Raw genomic sequence first — 15,502 nt, 5'->3', positions numbered from 1 at the left:
CCAGATTTTCATGCAGTCAAGATTTTTTATACCATTTTTGAAAATGTCCTACAGACACAGGGTTAAGTGTTTCTATTCAACTATACTGAATTTTAAGGGTTGTTTTTTTTTAGGCATTGTTTCCATCTTAGGCTCCTGTTGTGTTTAAAAATAAAATAAGGAAGATATGCCTCTGTCACAAATGGAAACTTGGATAACTCCAGGTGGCCCACTTGAAATTCAACAGCCCACATAAGAGCACAGTCAAGCCTGCTATACCTATTCAAATCAAATAATGTGATTTATATTTAATGCAGGTTACTGAAATGAATTTATTGCATCTAAATGTCATTGTTTAACATGAATTATCTGTACCCTGGCTTAGAAAAACACCATTGTTCTCTTAAGTGCAAAATGTTAAAAGATATTTGTTCATTCATTACATGAGAAGCAGTCTGCATTTCAGATAAGGAACTAAAACAACAAATGTAATCATTATCCAGCTACAATTTAAATTAACATTATTAATCCTGCCTCCTCTGTATATCCGTGACCTTTACAAGCCTTTATTTATCACACATAACAAAAAACTTGCACAGCTAATTTTGCAGGAGTCAACACTGATGTATTACTGATCGTTTCTCATTTTAAATGATTGCACCACCTCCTTAATTAAAAAGATACCTGATGTACATGGGAGAGTTTTTATTTTTGTCATGTAAAATGGTTTCTGATGGTCATTAGAGACCAAATACATTCTTCCTTCTAAGACTCAATCACATGTAGTTAGCATATCGGGGTTATGGAGTTCACTTCATGTGAAAGAGAATTAGATCGGCAAAACACACCTCAGCAATTCATTGAGAGCAGACCCTCATTCCACCTTCATACTATATTCATTTATGAGAAAGGAGGTGTTTTTTCTCCCGTGGACTGTTCTCTGAATACTTCTGTGATGGGACAGGAACAATCTAAAACCTCACCATATTATGCAATATACCTGGACACATGGTTCACTGTGCCTAGACCTTGTGCTGTGTGTTCACTCATTGCCCTACATGTGTTCCTATGACCCATCTCTATTGCAGGTGTTCTGCTGCCCTGCAACACCCACCTGCTGCATCAGAAAGGAATTCACGTAGCCCCCTATTAACTTCTCCTATAGCTGGAGCTGAATGTAAGGTGATCATGCTCACCAGGCTATTCATTTGTGTTTCCTCAGCCCCCCAGGGTCAGTTCTGTGGTCTCAGAACCTATCAGCCCATGAACCCTTAGTAGCCCTATGTCTTAGAACAGTGAGAATTGCATATAGATTTTTAACAAGCAAATATCCAACACATTCATGTAGTTCGCTATGTGCCAGCCAGTATAACCCCCATGTCACTGTCTAACTCTGAGTTTGGAGACTGCCAGGGGACAGCAGTTCCATTTTGTGTTAAAATCTTGGTTTTGTTTGCATTAGAATGAGACATTTTTTGCACATTTGCAGAAAGTTTTTATAGAAATGGAAGTTGAATACTCTAAACCAAAATACATTGGATGCGATGGATGTGGTCACACCGTATTGCCCGGTGGTACGTGATTTGGCTTGAAACAGAACAGCCTCAGCAGGAGACCCTGCAGAAAGTCTACACCTTGATAATGTAGAGGGCTAACCACTGAATCAGAGGTCTAATGGTAATTTCATCATTCGGCACCTTAGTGATTGACTTGAGTCTGAAAAGATATCACCCCCACCACCCAGGTCCCTGTTAGGAGATGGTAACCTTCCAGTAGCCATTACCTTTCAGAGCCCTTTTTGGAATGTGGAGAATCAACCCTTTTCAGAAGGAGAAACCTGTGCCCGGCAGGCTGCTGGGCTGACATTCATTATGCGGCACGTGTCCACGTGGCAGTCAGGCCTCAAACAGTTAAACCCACTCCCCTTTCCAGTCTGGTCATGGAAGTGCCCAGCTTGCTTTCTCGGGTCACTGCAAGCAGTCAAACTGGCTTCATGGAATTTTTTGCTTTCTTTTGTGAAATTCTCTCCTGTTTTTATTGAAGCCTCCCATTCTGTGAAGAAAAAAGCTTTGCTATCTTCTGCTTTTTTACAGTTGCGGCCAAAGTAGAAGACTCTCACCCAAAGCAGAGACCCCCAAGGAGGCCACGGAAGCCTAAGACATTAAATAATCCTGAAGACTCCACCTACTACACTCTAATACATGTGAGTTTAGCAAGCTTTTGTTGGCTAAGACCGTCAGATAATTCCCACCTAAACTGTCTTTCTTATTGCCCGATTCCCTGTATTCATTTCTACCGCAACATAAGACCTTTGTCCTCCGGAAAGGAGGCAGGCCACAGACTTCACACTTTGAACTGGATTTGATATTATTAAGGTTCAATTTATATTATTAAGGTTGATTTGCGCCCTGGGTCAGGCCAATTTTTAGTTTTGTACCTAAACATACACAGATTCTTTATATGCATAAGCAGCATTTGCACTTTCCATACTCACATTAAGTGCCCGGTCTCTGTAGTTCCTTGTAAGTCACGAGAGAGAAACAGGTTCATTCGGAGAGCTATTTTGAGTGTCTAAATTAGTGCTTGATCTTGCAGAGAGAGCAAATATTAAAATAGGCTGTATTAGTATGCATACTGTAACTTCCTTTACAAATGTGTCAGATTGTGATTATGAAGGAACTGGCAAATACCAACAGCCTAGCAGACTAATGGATTTGAGTGTCTCTATATATAGCCTGTGGTCCAAGTTCAGATACCAAGGGCTGCTTTCCACTCTTGACGTCAGTGCCCTTAAAAGAAAAAAAAGGTAAGAAAGCAGAGGGAAAACGTAAAAGCAGCTCAGAAAGCAGTTCCAACAGAAAAGCAATTAAACTCATTTGCTCGAGGTGGCTGTATCTTTGTGACCTATTTTAACAGCCGGTGAGAGCCCAGCTAATAAACTAACCGTAGCAATTGCTTCTCCTTTCAACAGAAGGTGTCACCAGGGCCTTCAGGGAGAGCTGTGTCTGGCATACCAAAAAAGACAAATACAGCTATGTTTTGTTATGGTGGCTTTGAAATAACACTGCTTTGGAACCATGGTATTCTGAAAATAAATGACATTCTTAAAAATAAATTGGCATGTAAGAATAAGAGTCGTTTTGTGAAAGCAAGACTGGTGACATAAAGGACTGAAATGAAAGGCATGACACTGAATTCTGTGTTAGGAAATTTCGAAAGTGAAGTGTAATTCTGAAGTAAATTCGCATTTAGAAAACTGAGACTATACTGTCAGGAACATAATATTTTCTGAAAGCTTATTTGTTACATGACCAGCTCAATGTCAGAAAACAGCCGTCACATCAGTGCAAACAAAAACTGCAGTAATGCCAGGGAATTTTTAAACAAATTTTTAGCAGCAGTTTTTCAAGGTATTAATCAATATTAACCTCAATTAGTTGTGTTTTTCATGAAGCCGTGAAAAAGAGAAGCCTGTCTTCCTAACACTGGTAAGGGAAGGGTTCAGTATAAATATCTATACACTGAAGCCTAGAAATGAGACCTAGTTTGTATATTCTCAGACCTTGGCCAAGCCATTGAGCTCTAACTTGAGGGCAGTCAGCTTTTCTAACTATCATGAATTTTCTATCTTATTAAAAATCTCTGTGACCTGCAGGTGTTTGCAGATGATTATCAAGCCCAGAAAAAAAAAAAAAAAAAAAAAAAAAGCATTTTTTAAAATATTTCCTCTGTCTTCTGCAAAAACAGATTATTTCTCTCACATGTTACAGATATTAATTAGACACCTTGCCTTCTGACTCATCTCCTTACATATCAAATGGGCTCAAGTGGTGCACAAATACAAACAAAGTCTGACAATAGTCCATTGCTCATACAAGGCACTAAAAGTTTATTTTGGGGGTTATTTCTTTAGATCAGCCTATCATTTTAAAATTACGTGTCTTGTGCATTTACCTGCACAAGTGTCAGCCCATCAGGATTTCTGGTTCTCAGTGGCTTTGCAGTGGTACAATTCTCTAATTCTAGTAAGTTTTTGTCAGTTTGCAAGAAAAACAAAGTATCAAAATTAAGACCATCTGCACTTAAAAATACTGCTTTTGAAGTGTGATGCTTTAGATGCTGCAGCATAGCATTGTTTTGGCTGCAGGGACAGAGATAAGAAATTATTCATATTTCCTTTACATCTCCCCCTTCTGCATTTCTGGATGTTTTATATCCTAAAGGTGCTTTTGCCACCTAGTATATTGCTTTTTAAATGTCCATTTTGGTCTACTAAAACCTGTGACAAGACTGCATTGACATTAATGAGAAGATTATACCTGCTCCCGCTGTATTGCCTGCATTCATGGAAATTCTCATGGCATCGCAGTACATTTGCCTCAGTGAGATAGTGTTATCCACTTCATTAAAACAACTATAGATATTTGAAAGTTTTAGATCTCCATTTTGTTCTGATCATGATTACTTTAGCTTTTTTTCACGGTATAGCAACTGAAATTTGAGAGTAACAATGCTAATCTCATTCTTAATCGCAAGGATCCTGAAAAGAGATTTTTCTGAGGCATTTGCTCAGCAGATTAGATTATCTGTATTTTCTTTTTAACAAAAAATATACAACACTCTCCTACCTAACATATCGATAAATTGTATCTTTGCATAAGCTTTCCTTTTAGTATTTTTAATTACTTTGTATTTTCTTAGAAATCAATACAAGATGAAAAACGGAGACCAAGAAAAGAAAGGTAATTTTTTTCATTATTTCACTATTAGTAGTCTAGAAATAGTTTTTAGCTGTTCTTGACCAGGAGAATAAAGCATTAAAATAGCCTGGTAATTTGATGATTCACAGGAAGGACCTTGTATACAAAGTTAAAATATGCAATTTTCAGTGACAAAAATCCATTATAGAATTCAGTCATTCAGTTTTCCTACAGCATGGCCCTTTACCATGGCAACACAAGCACAATAATAAGTTAAGATAAGGTCCACATCAAAGCTAGTTCTGACACAGAAAATAATTGAAGGTGCTTAAAATTGCAGTCAAAGCAAATGAGCAACCAGTCCTTTTTTATTAGCAAAAATACAAAGCCTGCTAAAATTCTTTCCTAAAAAAACAGATGATTGTTTAGAAATAGATCATTAAATTTAAAAAAAAAAAAAAAAAGGAATTATTGATAACAGTTAAGAATAGCTATTGAAATTTCAACCGAAAGTCTTTTCTTGACAATATACCTAAGCTATGTTGATGGATCTCTGCAGAAATAAAGGAAGCAATAGATAAATTCTGCCTTTCTGTATCTTGGATCCTTATGTGTGCTGTAGACCTCATTCACACCTCCTAACATACATCATAGCTTTCTTTTATTTGTGTTTCTGTACTTGAGCTTTTGGGCAGCTCCCCAGTGTTTTTTCTTATTTGGCCTCAGTTAGGTTTCAGTCATTTTAGATCTAATTAACCAGTTTCATGGCTGCATCTTCTTTCATGTGCTGACTCGGTATTAGGAGAACATCACAACTGGAATCAGTTAGTTATTTCTGCTTTCTACCAATGTCAGAATTAATTCTGAACCTTTTTTTTTTTTGTTGCTTTTAGGATATTCTTTTTTCTCTAGCCATTCTAAACTGGATGTTGGGATTGTTTTTTTTCTGTACACACGATACCCTGGATAGCATTCATCTGACAAAATAACAGACATCTGCATTATTGACACCAATATCTGAACTAGTTGTTTTAGACTCTCTTCTTCTACTCAGAAAAAAAAAAAAATAGTAATCTTTAGGAAAATTATTCATCTCCTCTTCAAAGAGATATCTAAAATAGGTCAGGTGAATTATACCATGAAAATTACTCTCCATGAGTATAATGGCAAACCCAAATGATTTCAGTCATATATATCTACTTTATGAACATCTAAAAGTATTTAGCATTTCGAAATTTTCAATATCTGCATCATACAGGAGTCACGCTTCAGAGACTGATTTCTTGTGCTTATATATAAATATATATTTTCTTAGATCCTCAACACATAGACACAATTAATAATTTTATTTGTTGCCTTATTTTTGAATGTTGAATATAATATTGAAAAGTGAAACTGTTAACTTAGTGTACTTATTTATTGACAGCTTGAGCAAAGTGCTAGATTTAGATATCTACTACCAAGAAATTTCTTCTACTGATTCCACCTCAAAGGACAGCGGTTGTACCATAAAAAGGAAGAGACACCCAGCTGAGCGCCGGACTTCCATTTTAAGAGATACTGAGCGCAGGACTTCAGTTTTAAGAGCTACTGAGCGGTAATTCATAAAAAATAATAATAGGGGAAAAATGTTGTATATACTTGTTGAGATATTCAAAAGATTCATAAAAAGAAAGATAGACATAAACAAATTAGACATAAATCTATTGTTTTATTCATGGAATCTTGTCAAATTATCTTGTAAAATGTATAGCTGAAAATTCCCCATCTTTATGCAGCAGGGAAAGTGCTTGCTATATGACTGGTGTTCAGGCTACCTGCTAGTTTTTGGCTTCCCAAGTGCCAGATGAGATGGGTGGACATCTACTGTAAATCTCTGATCTAAAGTCAATTAAACTAAAGCAGAACCTAAAACTTCTATTTCTGCCTCAGTTGGGCTTTAAGCCGAGTGGATGTGTGCTCAACTTGCTGCCCGCTTTCTGCAGACAGGACACCAGCTTGGCTGCCTCCTTGTGTTGTCCTGTGTCACACGTGTCTATCGCATGTGGTGGACCCCACCAGGGTGGGCAGGAGGAGGAAAGCACTACAAGGGCGGGCTTGCTCAGCCTCCTCTCTTCACACACACTTCAGAGAGCGTGACATCTGCTGGGCTGAGGAATTCAGGTTCTCACTCTTGCCAATGCACCTGCACACATGGCACGTGCAAATACATATTTATACATCTTTATATGTTTGTATCTTCTTGTGTCTTCAGATATGTAAGAAGAACTTGGAAAATATCTAGGTCAAAGGCTTAAGGGAAACACTAAGCCTGGGATGATTCTAGAGTTAGAAAATGTATCCATACTAACAGAGGAAATGTTTGTGGAATATTTTATGCCCCTTACTTTTTTTTTTTTTTTTTTGGCATTTTTCAGGTAGGATTTTAAATAGTTCTAGAAAGGGGTTGAGAAGGCACGGAAGTTAATAATAACAGAGAAATACCATATTGTTTACATCCCATGGAAAATGTTGCCTTTCTAGCATTGTTAATTATGCCAAGCGTGTCACCCTGAGCTCTGGTTTAGACGAATGAGAATTTTGCCACTAAAAGGGATTTCTTACCTTTTACTGTGTGCTGCTTTGATTGCATCCTAATCAGCTATAGTGAAAAAAATCTGTGTAACTTTAACGTTTACACTGTTACCTCTGAGGGCAGATGAATGCAATTAAGAAACATTTCTGCACTTCAATAGCTCTTGAATGGGCTCATCTGGATAAGGACTATACAGTCGTTTCAATCTACAGAACTGAATCACTGAATATTTTTTATTTGGCAGTTTAACTTCGGTGCTGGTGTAGGACCAGTGGTGAGGTATGCCTCTAATGTAGAACACTATGATGTTATGTAGTTATTTCAGAGTAATACACTTTTTAAATAACTGAGTTTTAATTTAATTTTGCTTCATGGTAACACTTGGTGCCAGGTCACCATTCCAGCCTGTCAAAGGTGGCTTCCAAAATAAAAAAAGAAAAAGGACATGTACAGTGAGCTTCACAGGCAGGTTAAAAACAGAGCAAACACAATGATGGCAGCTGAAAATCTGGTTCAGTAACCCTGAGGAAAACACTACTACACAGCACCCCCATGTTCTCAACATTTTAATGTCCTTTTATTATGTCTCCTTTGTAGAAGAACATGTTGTTCTTCTGTGTTCATCCACTCTTAGTGTATAATGTGTTTGTTCCAAGGTGTCTGCTTTATGCAGCCGGGGAAGAGGCCTAGCAAAGTCAGTTAATTTTTTTTCTGTCTCCTTTTATTTCCCCCCCTACCCCCACCCAAGGGAGGAAGTTAAGCAGTTGATTAAGTGTGTTTGCCAAGGTAAATATTCTTACTTTAATTTCTGAAACACTTCTGTGCTTAATCCCTAGGTCGAGGGTTGCAGAAAGCCCCCTGGAAGAGAGTAAAACCGAAGATAATCCCTATGACTACAGACGGCTGCTGCGCAAGACCTCACAGCGCCGGCGCCTTATCCAGCAGTTCTAGCTGCTGCTGCTGTTCCTGCTGCCATTTGGCTTTTATTAGCATAATCTTTTTTTATCATTTTATACCATGTGCTTCCTTTTTTTTTTTTTTTTAATCTCCAATGTTTCAAGTTTACAACGTGTGTGTTCATGTGAATATACTGTGGTTTACAGCCCAACACCGTTGCAAAGGGACATTGTCAGTCACATTTCATATCCTTTAAGAAAATGTAGTGTAAAAATCAGATTTCCTTCAGATGCCAGTGCTACGTCTTAAAATTATTAGATGTTAAGCACCTTAAATCTAGTTTACTTTCTTCAATGCATATTTCTTTCTTTTTTAGCATTTCATCAGCCTCATCTAATTAAAATAGATCATTTAGTTTATAGTTCCCTAGTCAAGCTTTCAAATTCCCATATGCACCTTCAAAAAACCTTAGTTATTGTTCTTCATTAATTGTTTTACAGGAAAGAAGAATTACAAGAATGCCATAGGGGAATTTCTGCTCATTTAGGTTTACAATGCCTAAATTTTGGGATGAACTGTGTGGCAAGTGTCCCTCTAATGAAAACAAACATAAATGATTAGTTGGATAGCATACTGTGGCAGTTTATTTCATTATTGACTTTACTGTAAAGTGAGTAGCAGTTTTAAAGGTCAATATTGTGTGTATAATCCTTGTGTTGAAGATGTCCATTTATGGGAAGTGTATCCAGCCTTCTCCTCTGCCTCTGGGCTTTATGACTAATGATAAACTTTTAAATTGTGTTTGCTTTGTTTTCCTTTGTTTTAGATTATTAGGAATCTTAATCTCTGGGGTGCCAAGAAAGGAATAGAAATATGCTCTCTGGTTGATTGCTGCCTAAATGTAATCATCATTCTTAATCAGTTCCACTAGAAATTAAGTGGAAATAAAAGCAATAGCCACCATGTTCAAATTTTCCCCCATTCCTTATTCAAAATACTTTATTCCACAGAAACCACACAGATATTAAGAATTGCTGCACTTCCTTTCAGGATTCATAATTGCATGTTCCCAGCTGCAAAGCAAGAGAAAGCAAATTTCATGATTCTGTATAGGGCCCTGATCCTGCTCCGTTGCTTAGCTCTCCTAAATACTACAATTGGCGGCAGCAACAAGCCACAGGGGTTGGGTTTGAGTCCGTTCCTACCACACACTTGCCCCTTTCCCCAGAGACAGGCAACCATTGCTTCCTGATCTTTAACTAGTTAGAAGGATGTGCATCAGATTAAAATTTGCTGCAGTGTAAAATTTGTGATAAATTGTTTAAATTGTGAAATCAGTTTTAAAGTTGCTTTCTCATGTATCATTAAAAGCTAAATAAAAATGCACAAAGCAGTTATATGGTTGGCTGTATCTGAATTAACACCCAGAATTGACAGAACACCGGACTGAGGCGTGAGTGAGCAAGGCGGGGAAGAGCTCACAGCAGCCTCTCACCACGGAAAGCCTGGGTTATTGTCTACATTTCCTTAAAGCCGATGTGATCTGGAAACTGGAACAGACGTTTAGTTTCAGAGATGCCTGGAGTGGTTTTCTTTTATTTTCCCATCAGGGCAGTGTTGAAAAACATCAGGACACTGCCGTGAGACTTCAGGGGGACCTTCCTAGTAACCGTGTGGGTGCATGGCCTCAGCCGAGAGCAATGGCCTCGGCTGAGCACAGCCTGGGAGCCCCCTGGGCGTGGGTGTGGGGAGCAGTGCGGGGCCTAGGTGACCAGAGCTCTCGGCAGGACCGAACCCTGGACTGGTGTGGTCTCACCTGCCCCCCTCCTAGGGTCAGGGTTTGAAATCCTTCCTGTGCTGAGTGGGGACGGAGCCACGGCAAGCAAGGGCATCGTGCTCCTGCGGGGAACTGGCTCGGGTGGAAAGGGCAGGTTTGGTTCCTTTCATAAACGACGTCCGGGGGGGAAGCGGAGTGGTTGTTTTTCCCCTTCTCCAGTCTCGCCTCCAAGACCTGCTGTTCCCACGGGGCTGGAGAGGGGAAGGCGGCTCCACCGGGCTCACCATCCCCGGGGTGCTGGGGGGAGACCCCGGAAGCGCCCTGGGGATGCCCGGAGAGATGTCGGGGCAGGCAGGTGCCGGAGCCAGGGACCACTATGCAGCTGCGCAGGGCTCCTCTCGCCGCCTTCGCGGGCGCGCAGCCGGGACCCCTTTGCCCAGCCCGGGACCGGGAGGGGAGAGCAGGAGCCTCCCGCATCGGTCGCTGAGGGCAGGGCAGGGCAGGGCCGGGCCGGGAGGACAGCGGGTGCTCGGGAGGGCTGTTCGTTGCCCGCTCCGGGACTGGGCCCCCACTCCGCCGCCTGCGGCAGGGGCTGCCCCGACCTCGGCGCCTCAGCCCTGGAGTCCCCGACTCGCAGCCACCGGGGTGCTCCGGTGCAGTGGGTGAGGGGTGGGTAGTTTTCTCGGCGCTTTGCGGCTCACGGGATCGGGGACGCTTCCCCGTAGCACCACAGACCGGTGTCCCAGCCCACTCCTCGGGGCACCGGGCTGTACCGCCGCGGCCGCTCGCACCAAGGCTCGGAAAATCATCCTTCCCCCGCGCGCAGCGCTCGGCGGCGCCAGACGGCTCGTCCCCTCGTTCTCGGGCCGCCGCGGCTGCATGTGCGGCGGGGCCGTCGGCGGGGTGGAAACGGCACAAGGCACGTCGCTCACCTTCTTCTCAAAGGCAGCTGCAGCTCCAGCCCAGGCTGCCCGCAGGGCTCGGGTCTGCCCCGAGCGCCTCCTCACCGCCCCCTCGGTGCAGGGGGCGGGGGACCCTTCACAGCAGCCGCCGGCGCCGCTGCGCACCTCGGGGAGCACCTCCCCCGGCCCCCGCCCGTCCCGTCCCAGGCGAAGGACAGCGGCCAGCGGCGCCTGCAGGGACCGATCGCGGCAGCCCGGCGGAGCGCGCCCCGGGGGCGCCCACGGGAGACGCTCCCGCCCACGCGTGCCCGGGGCGCCCCCGCCCCTTTGCCTGCCGCCGCCTGGCGCAGACGCACGCACTTACACACCCGCACACTCACACTCACGCACACTCGCTCAGGCCGCCTGGGTTGCAGTTTGCCTCTCCTCGCCCACCCCGCCGGTTCGCCTCCGCCATGGCAAGCCCCGGCTCCGGCTTCTGGTCCTTCGGGGCCGAGGAGGGTTCCGCGGCCGCCGAGAGCCCCGGCACAGGTAGGGGAGCGCCGAGTAGCCGGGCGGGACCGGCCCGACGGAGCCGCGGAGCCTCCGCGGCAGCGCTGCTCACTCGCCGGAGACCTGCTCGGCCGGCGGGACGGAGCGGCGGGGACAGACGGAGGCTCTAGCCCGGCCCGGCGCGGCTCGGCTCGGGTGGTCGGGGGGGTCTTGGGGAGAAGTGCCGGTGTCGGACGAGGCGCCCACGGCCCGCGCCCGTCCCCACGGACCCTTCGCTTCGTTTTGTCTTGCAGCCAGAGCCTGGTGTCAGGTTGCCCAGAAGTTCACGGGAGGGATCGGAAACAAACTCTGCGGTAAGGGCAGGGAGGCCCCGGCAGCTGGCGGCGGAGGCAGAGCTGCGCGCCCGCGGAGGGCTGGCGGGCGGCCGCGGGCCCTGCCCCAGGGGAGGGGGGCGGGGGGACGGGGTTTGGTGTCGCGGTGCTGAGGCCCTGTGTCCGTGTCGCTGTCAAGCCCTGCTCTACGGAGATACCGAGAAGCCCGTGGAAACCGGCGCCAGGGCAGCCCCGGGGGCAGCGGAGCCGCGGCCGGCATGTACCTGCGACAAAAAGCCCTGCGGCTGCCAAAAAGCGGAGGTGAATTACGCCTTTCTGCACTCAACAGGTAACGGCGCTCCCGGGCCACGACACGTCTCTCCAACTAACAAAAAACAGCGGTTCGGTCGGAAAATTGCCTCCGCCCGCGATGCACGGAGGCCAGTGGAGCCCGAAGTGTGCGGCGGCCCCGCGGATCTCTGCGCCCCCAGCCCCGGCCCACTCCTGCACCCAGGCGGGCGCTGGGCATTTATCAAACCCGCCAAAAAACAAACAAACAAACAGAAAAATCCAACCCCTAAACAAATAAAAGATCCTAAAAACAAAAGCAATAAAATCCCAGCGTGCTATTGCCTGCAGGTTGCTCTTTCTAAGGAACAGTGACAGCAGCGACCTTCTCGTTGAAGTCCCTGTGATGTAATTAAGGTTTGTGGGGAGGAGGGAGAAGGAGCACTCTCTTCCTGATTTATTGTAATTCGGCGTGGTTTTGCACTTCATCTTTTCTGACCTTGGATGTAGAGTCTCCACTGTTCAATAGGTCCCGGCTCCCCGCAGAAATGCCCCCCGCTCTGCCGTGCAGAGCTGCTGCAGCCGCCCTGCGCTGGTGCCGCTGCCTGGCCGACTGTTCCCGGGTTACCCCAAATTAAGGGGTTCCACTACAGCTCAGCTCTGCCATAGCCATCACACCTAAACAAAAGATGTCGGTGTGCACACTGAGAGACGGTGCATCATTGCCTCGGAAAAAAAGCGTTAAATTATCAACAAGTTACCTGCACTGGAGAGTAACAGGGAAGGTATTTTATTGCAAGGAAAATGCCAGTTTTTATGGTGCTTCTTGTAGCATTTATTTCCCAATCTTTTCTTGAGATTAATTTTTCCTTTTTTTCTTGTTTCCCTGCTCTCTCACATGTTCTTAAAAACTAGTCTGAAATATACAGTGGGCAAAATTTGCTATTTTAGATAGGAAATTAAAACCTAACTATCATCTTTCCAAACAGTCCTTAAAATACAGTTTTACCAATTTACTTATTAAGTGAAAATATGGTCTATTTGTACTGAGCACAGCGAAAAAAAAGATTTCCTAAACATAAATGGGGGAATCTTTTGTCCAAAATCTGTGTATATGTTCATAAAACGAAGTTAACTTTTCATTTCTCCTTTCCCAGATCTTCTGCCAGCATGCAATGGAGAAATAACAACGATGTCTTTCCTACAAGACGTTGTGGACATTTTACTTCAGTATGTGGTGAAAAGTTTTGATAGATCAACAAAAGTCATTGATTTCCATTACCCAAATGAGCTGCTCCAGGAATATAACTGGGAACTGGCAGACCAGCCACAGACCTTGGAAGAAATTTTATTGAACTGCAGAACAACTCTGAAGTATGCAATTAAAACAGGTAATAGCCATGCTCATTTTCTACCCTGTATGGTCTCATCCATTGATTAAAGGTGTCATTTAGTTTTATCTGGAAACGTTAAAGATTGAAGCAGTGATTGCATTTGGTCAGTTCCATGCAATTTCTATCAGAGACAGAAATCGTTTTCCTAAATGATAAAATACTCCAGCAGCCCTGTCTCTGTAGCTGTCACTGCAGCGTCGCATGCCCTTTCCCATTTAAAATTAATGCCTCTGTGCGTCGGAGTTACCGAGTGTGCCACTGAGCAGCCTTTTCAGCACCTTTGCGACTTTGCTCGTTTCCTTTTCATCCATGTTCGTGTGACGGGCCGGGGGTGGCCCCTCGCTCGCTGCAGGGCGGGGGGCGCGGAGCTGGGAGGCAGCCGGGGCGGGGGGGAGCGGGGAGGTCCCTGAAGGGGGGCAGCGGGGACCAGCCCGTCTAGCAGCCAAAATCGCAATAAGCGTCCTGTAAATGGGAGCTCTGAGCGGCCATTTGCCGTGTCTTTCCCCTTACCTGCAGGACGTGAAAATAGGAAAATTTGGTGGAACTGCCCACGGGAGTATAGTGGTGTTTTGGTTTTGTTGCTTCGGGTTTTTTGTTTTGGTTTGGGGTTTTTTTGGTTGTCTTTTTTTTTTTTTTCCCCCACAACTTCAGGCTGAAGCAATAAAAACAAAGCCCGAATTGTTTTAGTAACCTTTGTCGTTGTTGTTTTTCACTGGAGAGAACAGGGGTGTGTTGACTCCTGCCAATCTGGGACCCCCAGCCTGGCCCCAGGCGTGGGGAAGCCCCCGGCTCCGCTCCCGGGGCCACCTTAAATTAACTGCGGCGGAGCGGACAAAAAGCGGAGCTACAATTACGGCTGTGATTGAGAAATAATGTGGAGTGCAGGGAGCTCTTAGTGGGAACTTGAATTACGGAGAAATTGCTTATAAATAAATGTGTAGCAATTACTGAAAGAGACTGATTTGTGAATAGAGGTTGAGAGGAAAACAAAAAACAGGTTTTTTCATCTTTTGGGAACAGGACGGACTGATCCCAGTAAAGATTGTGGGTGATCTGTGTAATCCTCGTTTAGAGCTGGAAGTGTCCAACTGAATGTTTTTGATGTGTGAGTCGGGTACTGTCAAAATGTCTGTAAAATATTGGAATAAATAGTTAGATAGATGGTGTCCACAGGAACCAAGTCCAGTGATCAGTGTGATGTGTCTGCACAGGGCACAGGAAGCATATTTTCACAGAATGCTGTAAAACACAGAATCCGTGAGTCTGGGAAATCAAAGAATAGGGTTTCTGAAGCGATTTTCGTTAATCTATTTTTTGTCATAGCCTGTTTCATGTAATGGACCTATTTAATTTTGAGCATCCAAAAGAGACTCTTTAAAATAATGTTACCGTTTCTCTTCCTCCTGGAAATATGTGAAGCTTTCCTTTCTTAGTATTTTTTAATTCGTTTTAATGAAAATAATGTTTTCAAGGTCTGAGGACGGGTGCGCGGGGGGTTGGTGCGCGGGGGGTTGTGTGAGATGCGGCGGTGCAGCCGGGTTCACCCGCGGGGCTGGGGGCACGGAGCTGCTGTCTGGGGAGGCTGCCCCAGCCGGGGGGGGCATGAAACGTGTGGGATTTACACCTGGGGCCCTTTGGCATATGCTTCAAGGTAAAAGGCTTGAATTAGCCTCAGAGGAAGGACAATGCAGTGAGGTTTCTGGCGGCAGGGGTCTGCATCCATTCCCACTGCAGGAGCCCTTTGGACATGGCCCCTCCTGGGCTGGGGGGGGCTGGGCAGCGTTTGGCTGTGTGACCAGGAGGCAGATTGGAAAATAAATTGTATTGCTTAGATTAGCCTCACAGCTGGATCCCCAGGTCCCAGCACTGATCCCCAGTTGGGATTCGAAGAGCCGGATGGCTGATTTTTTGGCCGAGGGGCAGGTGTGGGATGCTCCCAGGTGTTGCCTGTGTGCCATGGCTTGTGGGGTATCTGGGGGAGCCACACGTGGCTCTCTGCCCCCTTACTAGCTACCAGCATTCACCACTGGTGAGAATTTCAGCTGAGAGTATATATTATAGAAGGCAGCATCTGCAAATGCAGGGAAGGAGATGTGAAATTCGGTTCTGTGCAATGCTCACAGAGGAAATTGAAATGTGAGTGTTTAAAAATGGCTTGGAAAGTCTGGGAAGGGTGTGTGGAGCTGG

General features: G+C 44.7%; 2 protein-coding genes across 8 annotated transcripts in view; both read left to right on the top strand.

Annotated features, from left to right (window-relative positions):
• MYO3A (myosin IIIA) overlaps positions 1-9,544 on the top strand; it is a 122,200-nt gene extending 112,656 nt beyond the window's left edge. For all 7 annotated transcript variants that reach the window (XM_065050709.1, XM_065050711.1, XM_065050714.1 and 4 more), the window contains 4 exons: positions 2,073-2,182; positions 4,681-4,721; positions 6,106-6,276; positions 8,091-9,544. In XM_065050709.1, the coding sequence (XP_064906781.1) occupies positions 2,073-2,182; positions 4,681-4,721; positions 6,106-6,276; positions 8,091-8,205 (437 nt within the window). In that variant the 3' untranslated portion in view covers positions 8,206-9,544. The remainder of the gene's footprint in view (positions 1-2,072; positions 2,183-4,680; positions 4,722-6,105; positions 6,277-8,090) is intronic.
• A 1,279-nt stretch (positions 9,545-10,823) lies between these two features.
• The window catches only part of GAD2 (glutamate decarboxylase 2), a 41,303-nt gene continuing 36,624 nt past the window's right edge, over positions 10,824-15,502 (top strand). Inside the window, exons 1-4 of the mRNA XM_065050715.1 lie at positions 10,824-11,361; positions 11,616-11,675; positions 11,833-11,982; positions 13,079-13,312. Coding sequence (XP_064906787.1) covers positions 11,286-11,361; positions 11,616-11,675; positions 11,833-11,982; positions 13,079-13,312 — 520 coding nt within the window. The 5' untranslated portion in view covers positions 10,824-11,285. The remainder of the gene's footprint in view (positions 11,362-11,615; positions 11,676-11,832; positions 11,983-13,078; positions 13,313-15,502) is intronic.

This window comes from Columba livia, chromosome 2 (genome assembly GCF_036013475.1).
Source record: "Columba livia isolate bColLiv1 breed racing homer chromosome 2, bColLiv1.pat.W.v2, whole genome shotgun sequence".
NCBI lineage: Eukaryota > Metazoa > Chordata > Aves > Columbiformes > Columbidae > Columba > Columba livia.
Note: the sequence above shows the minus strand (reverse complement) of the source record. Positions and strands in the feature narration are given on the sequence as shown.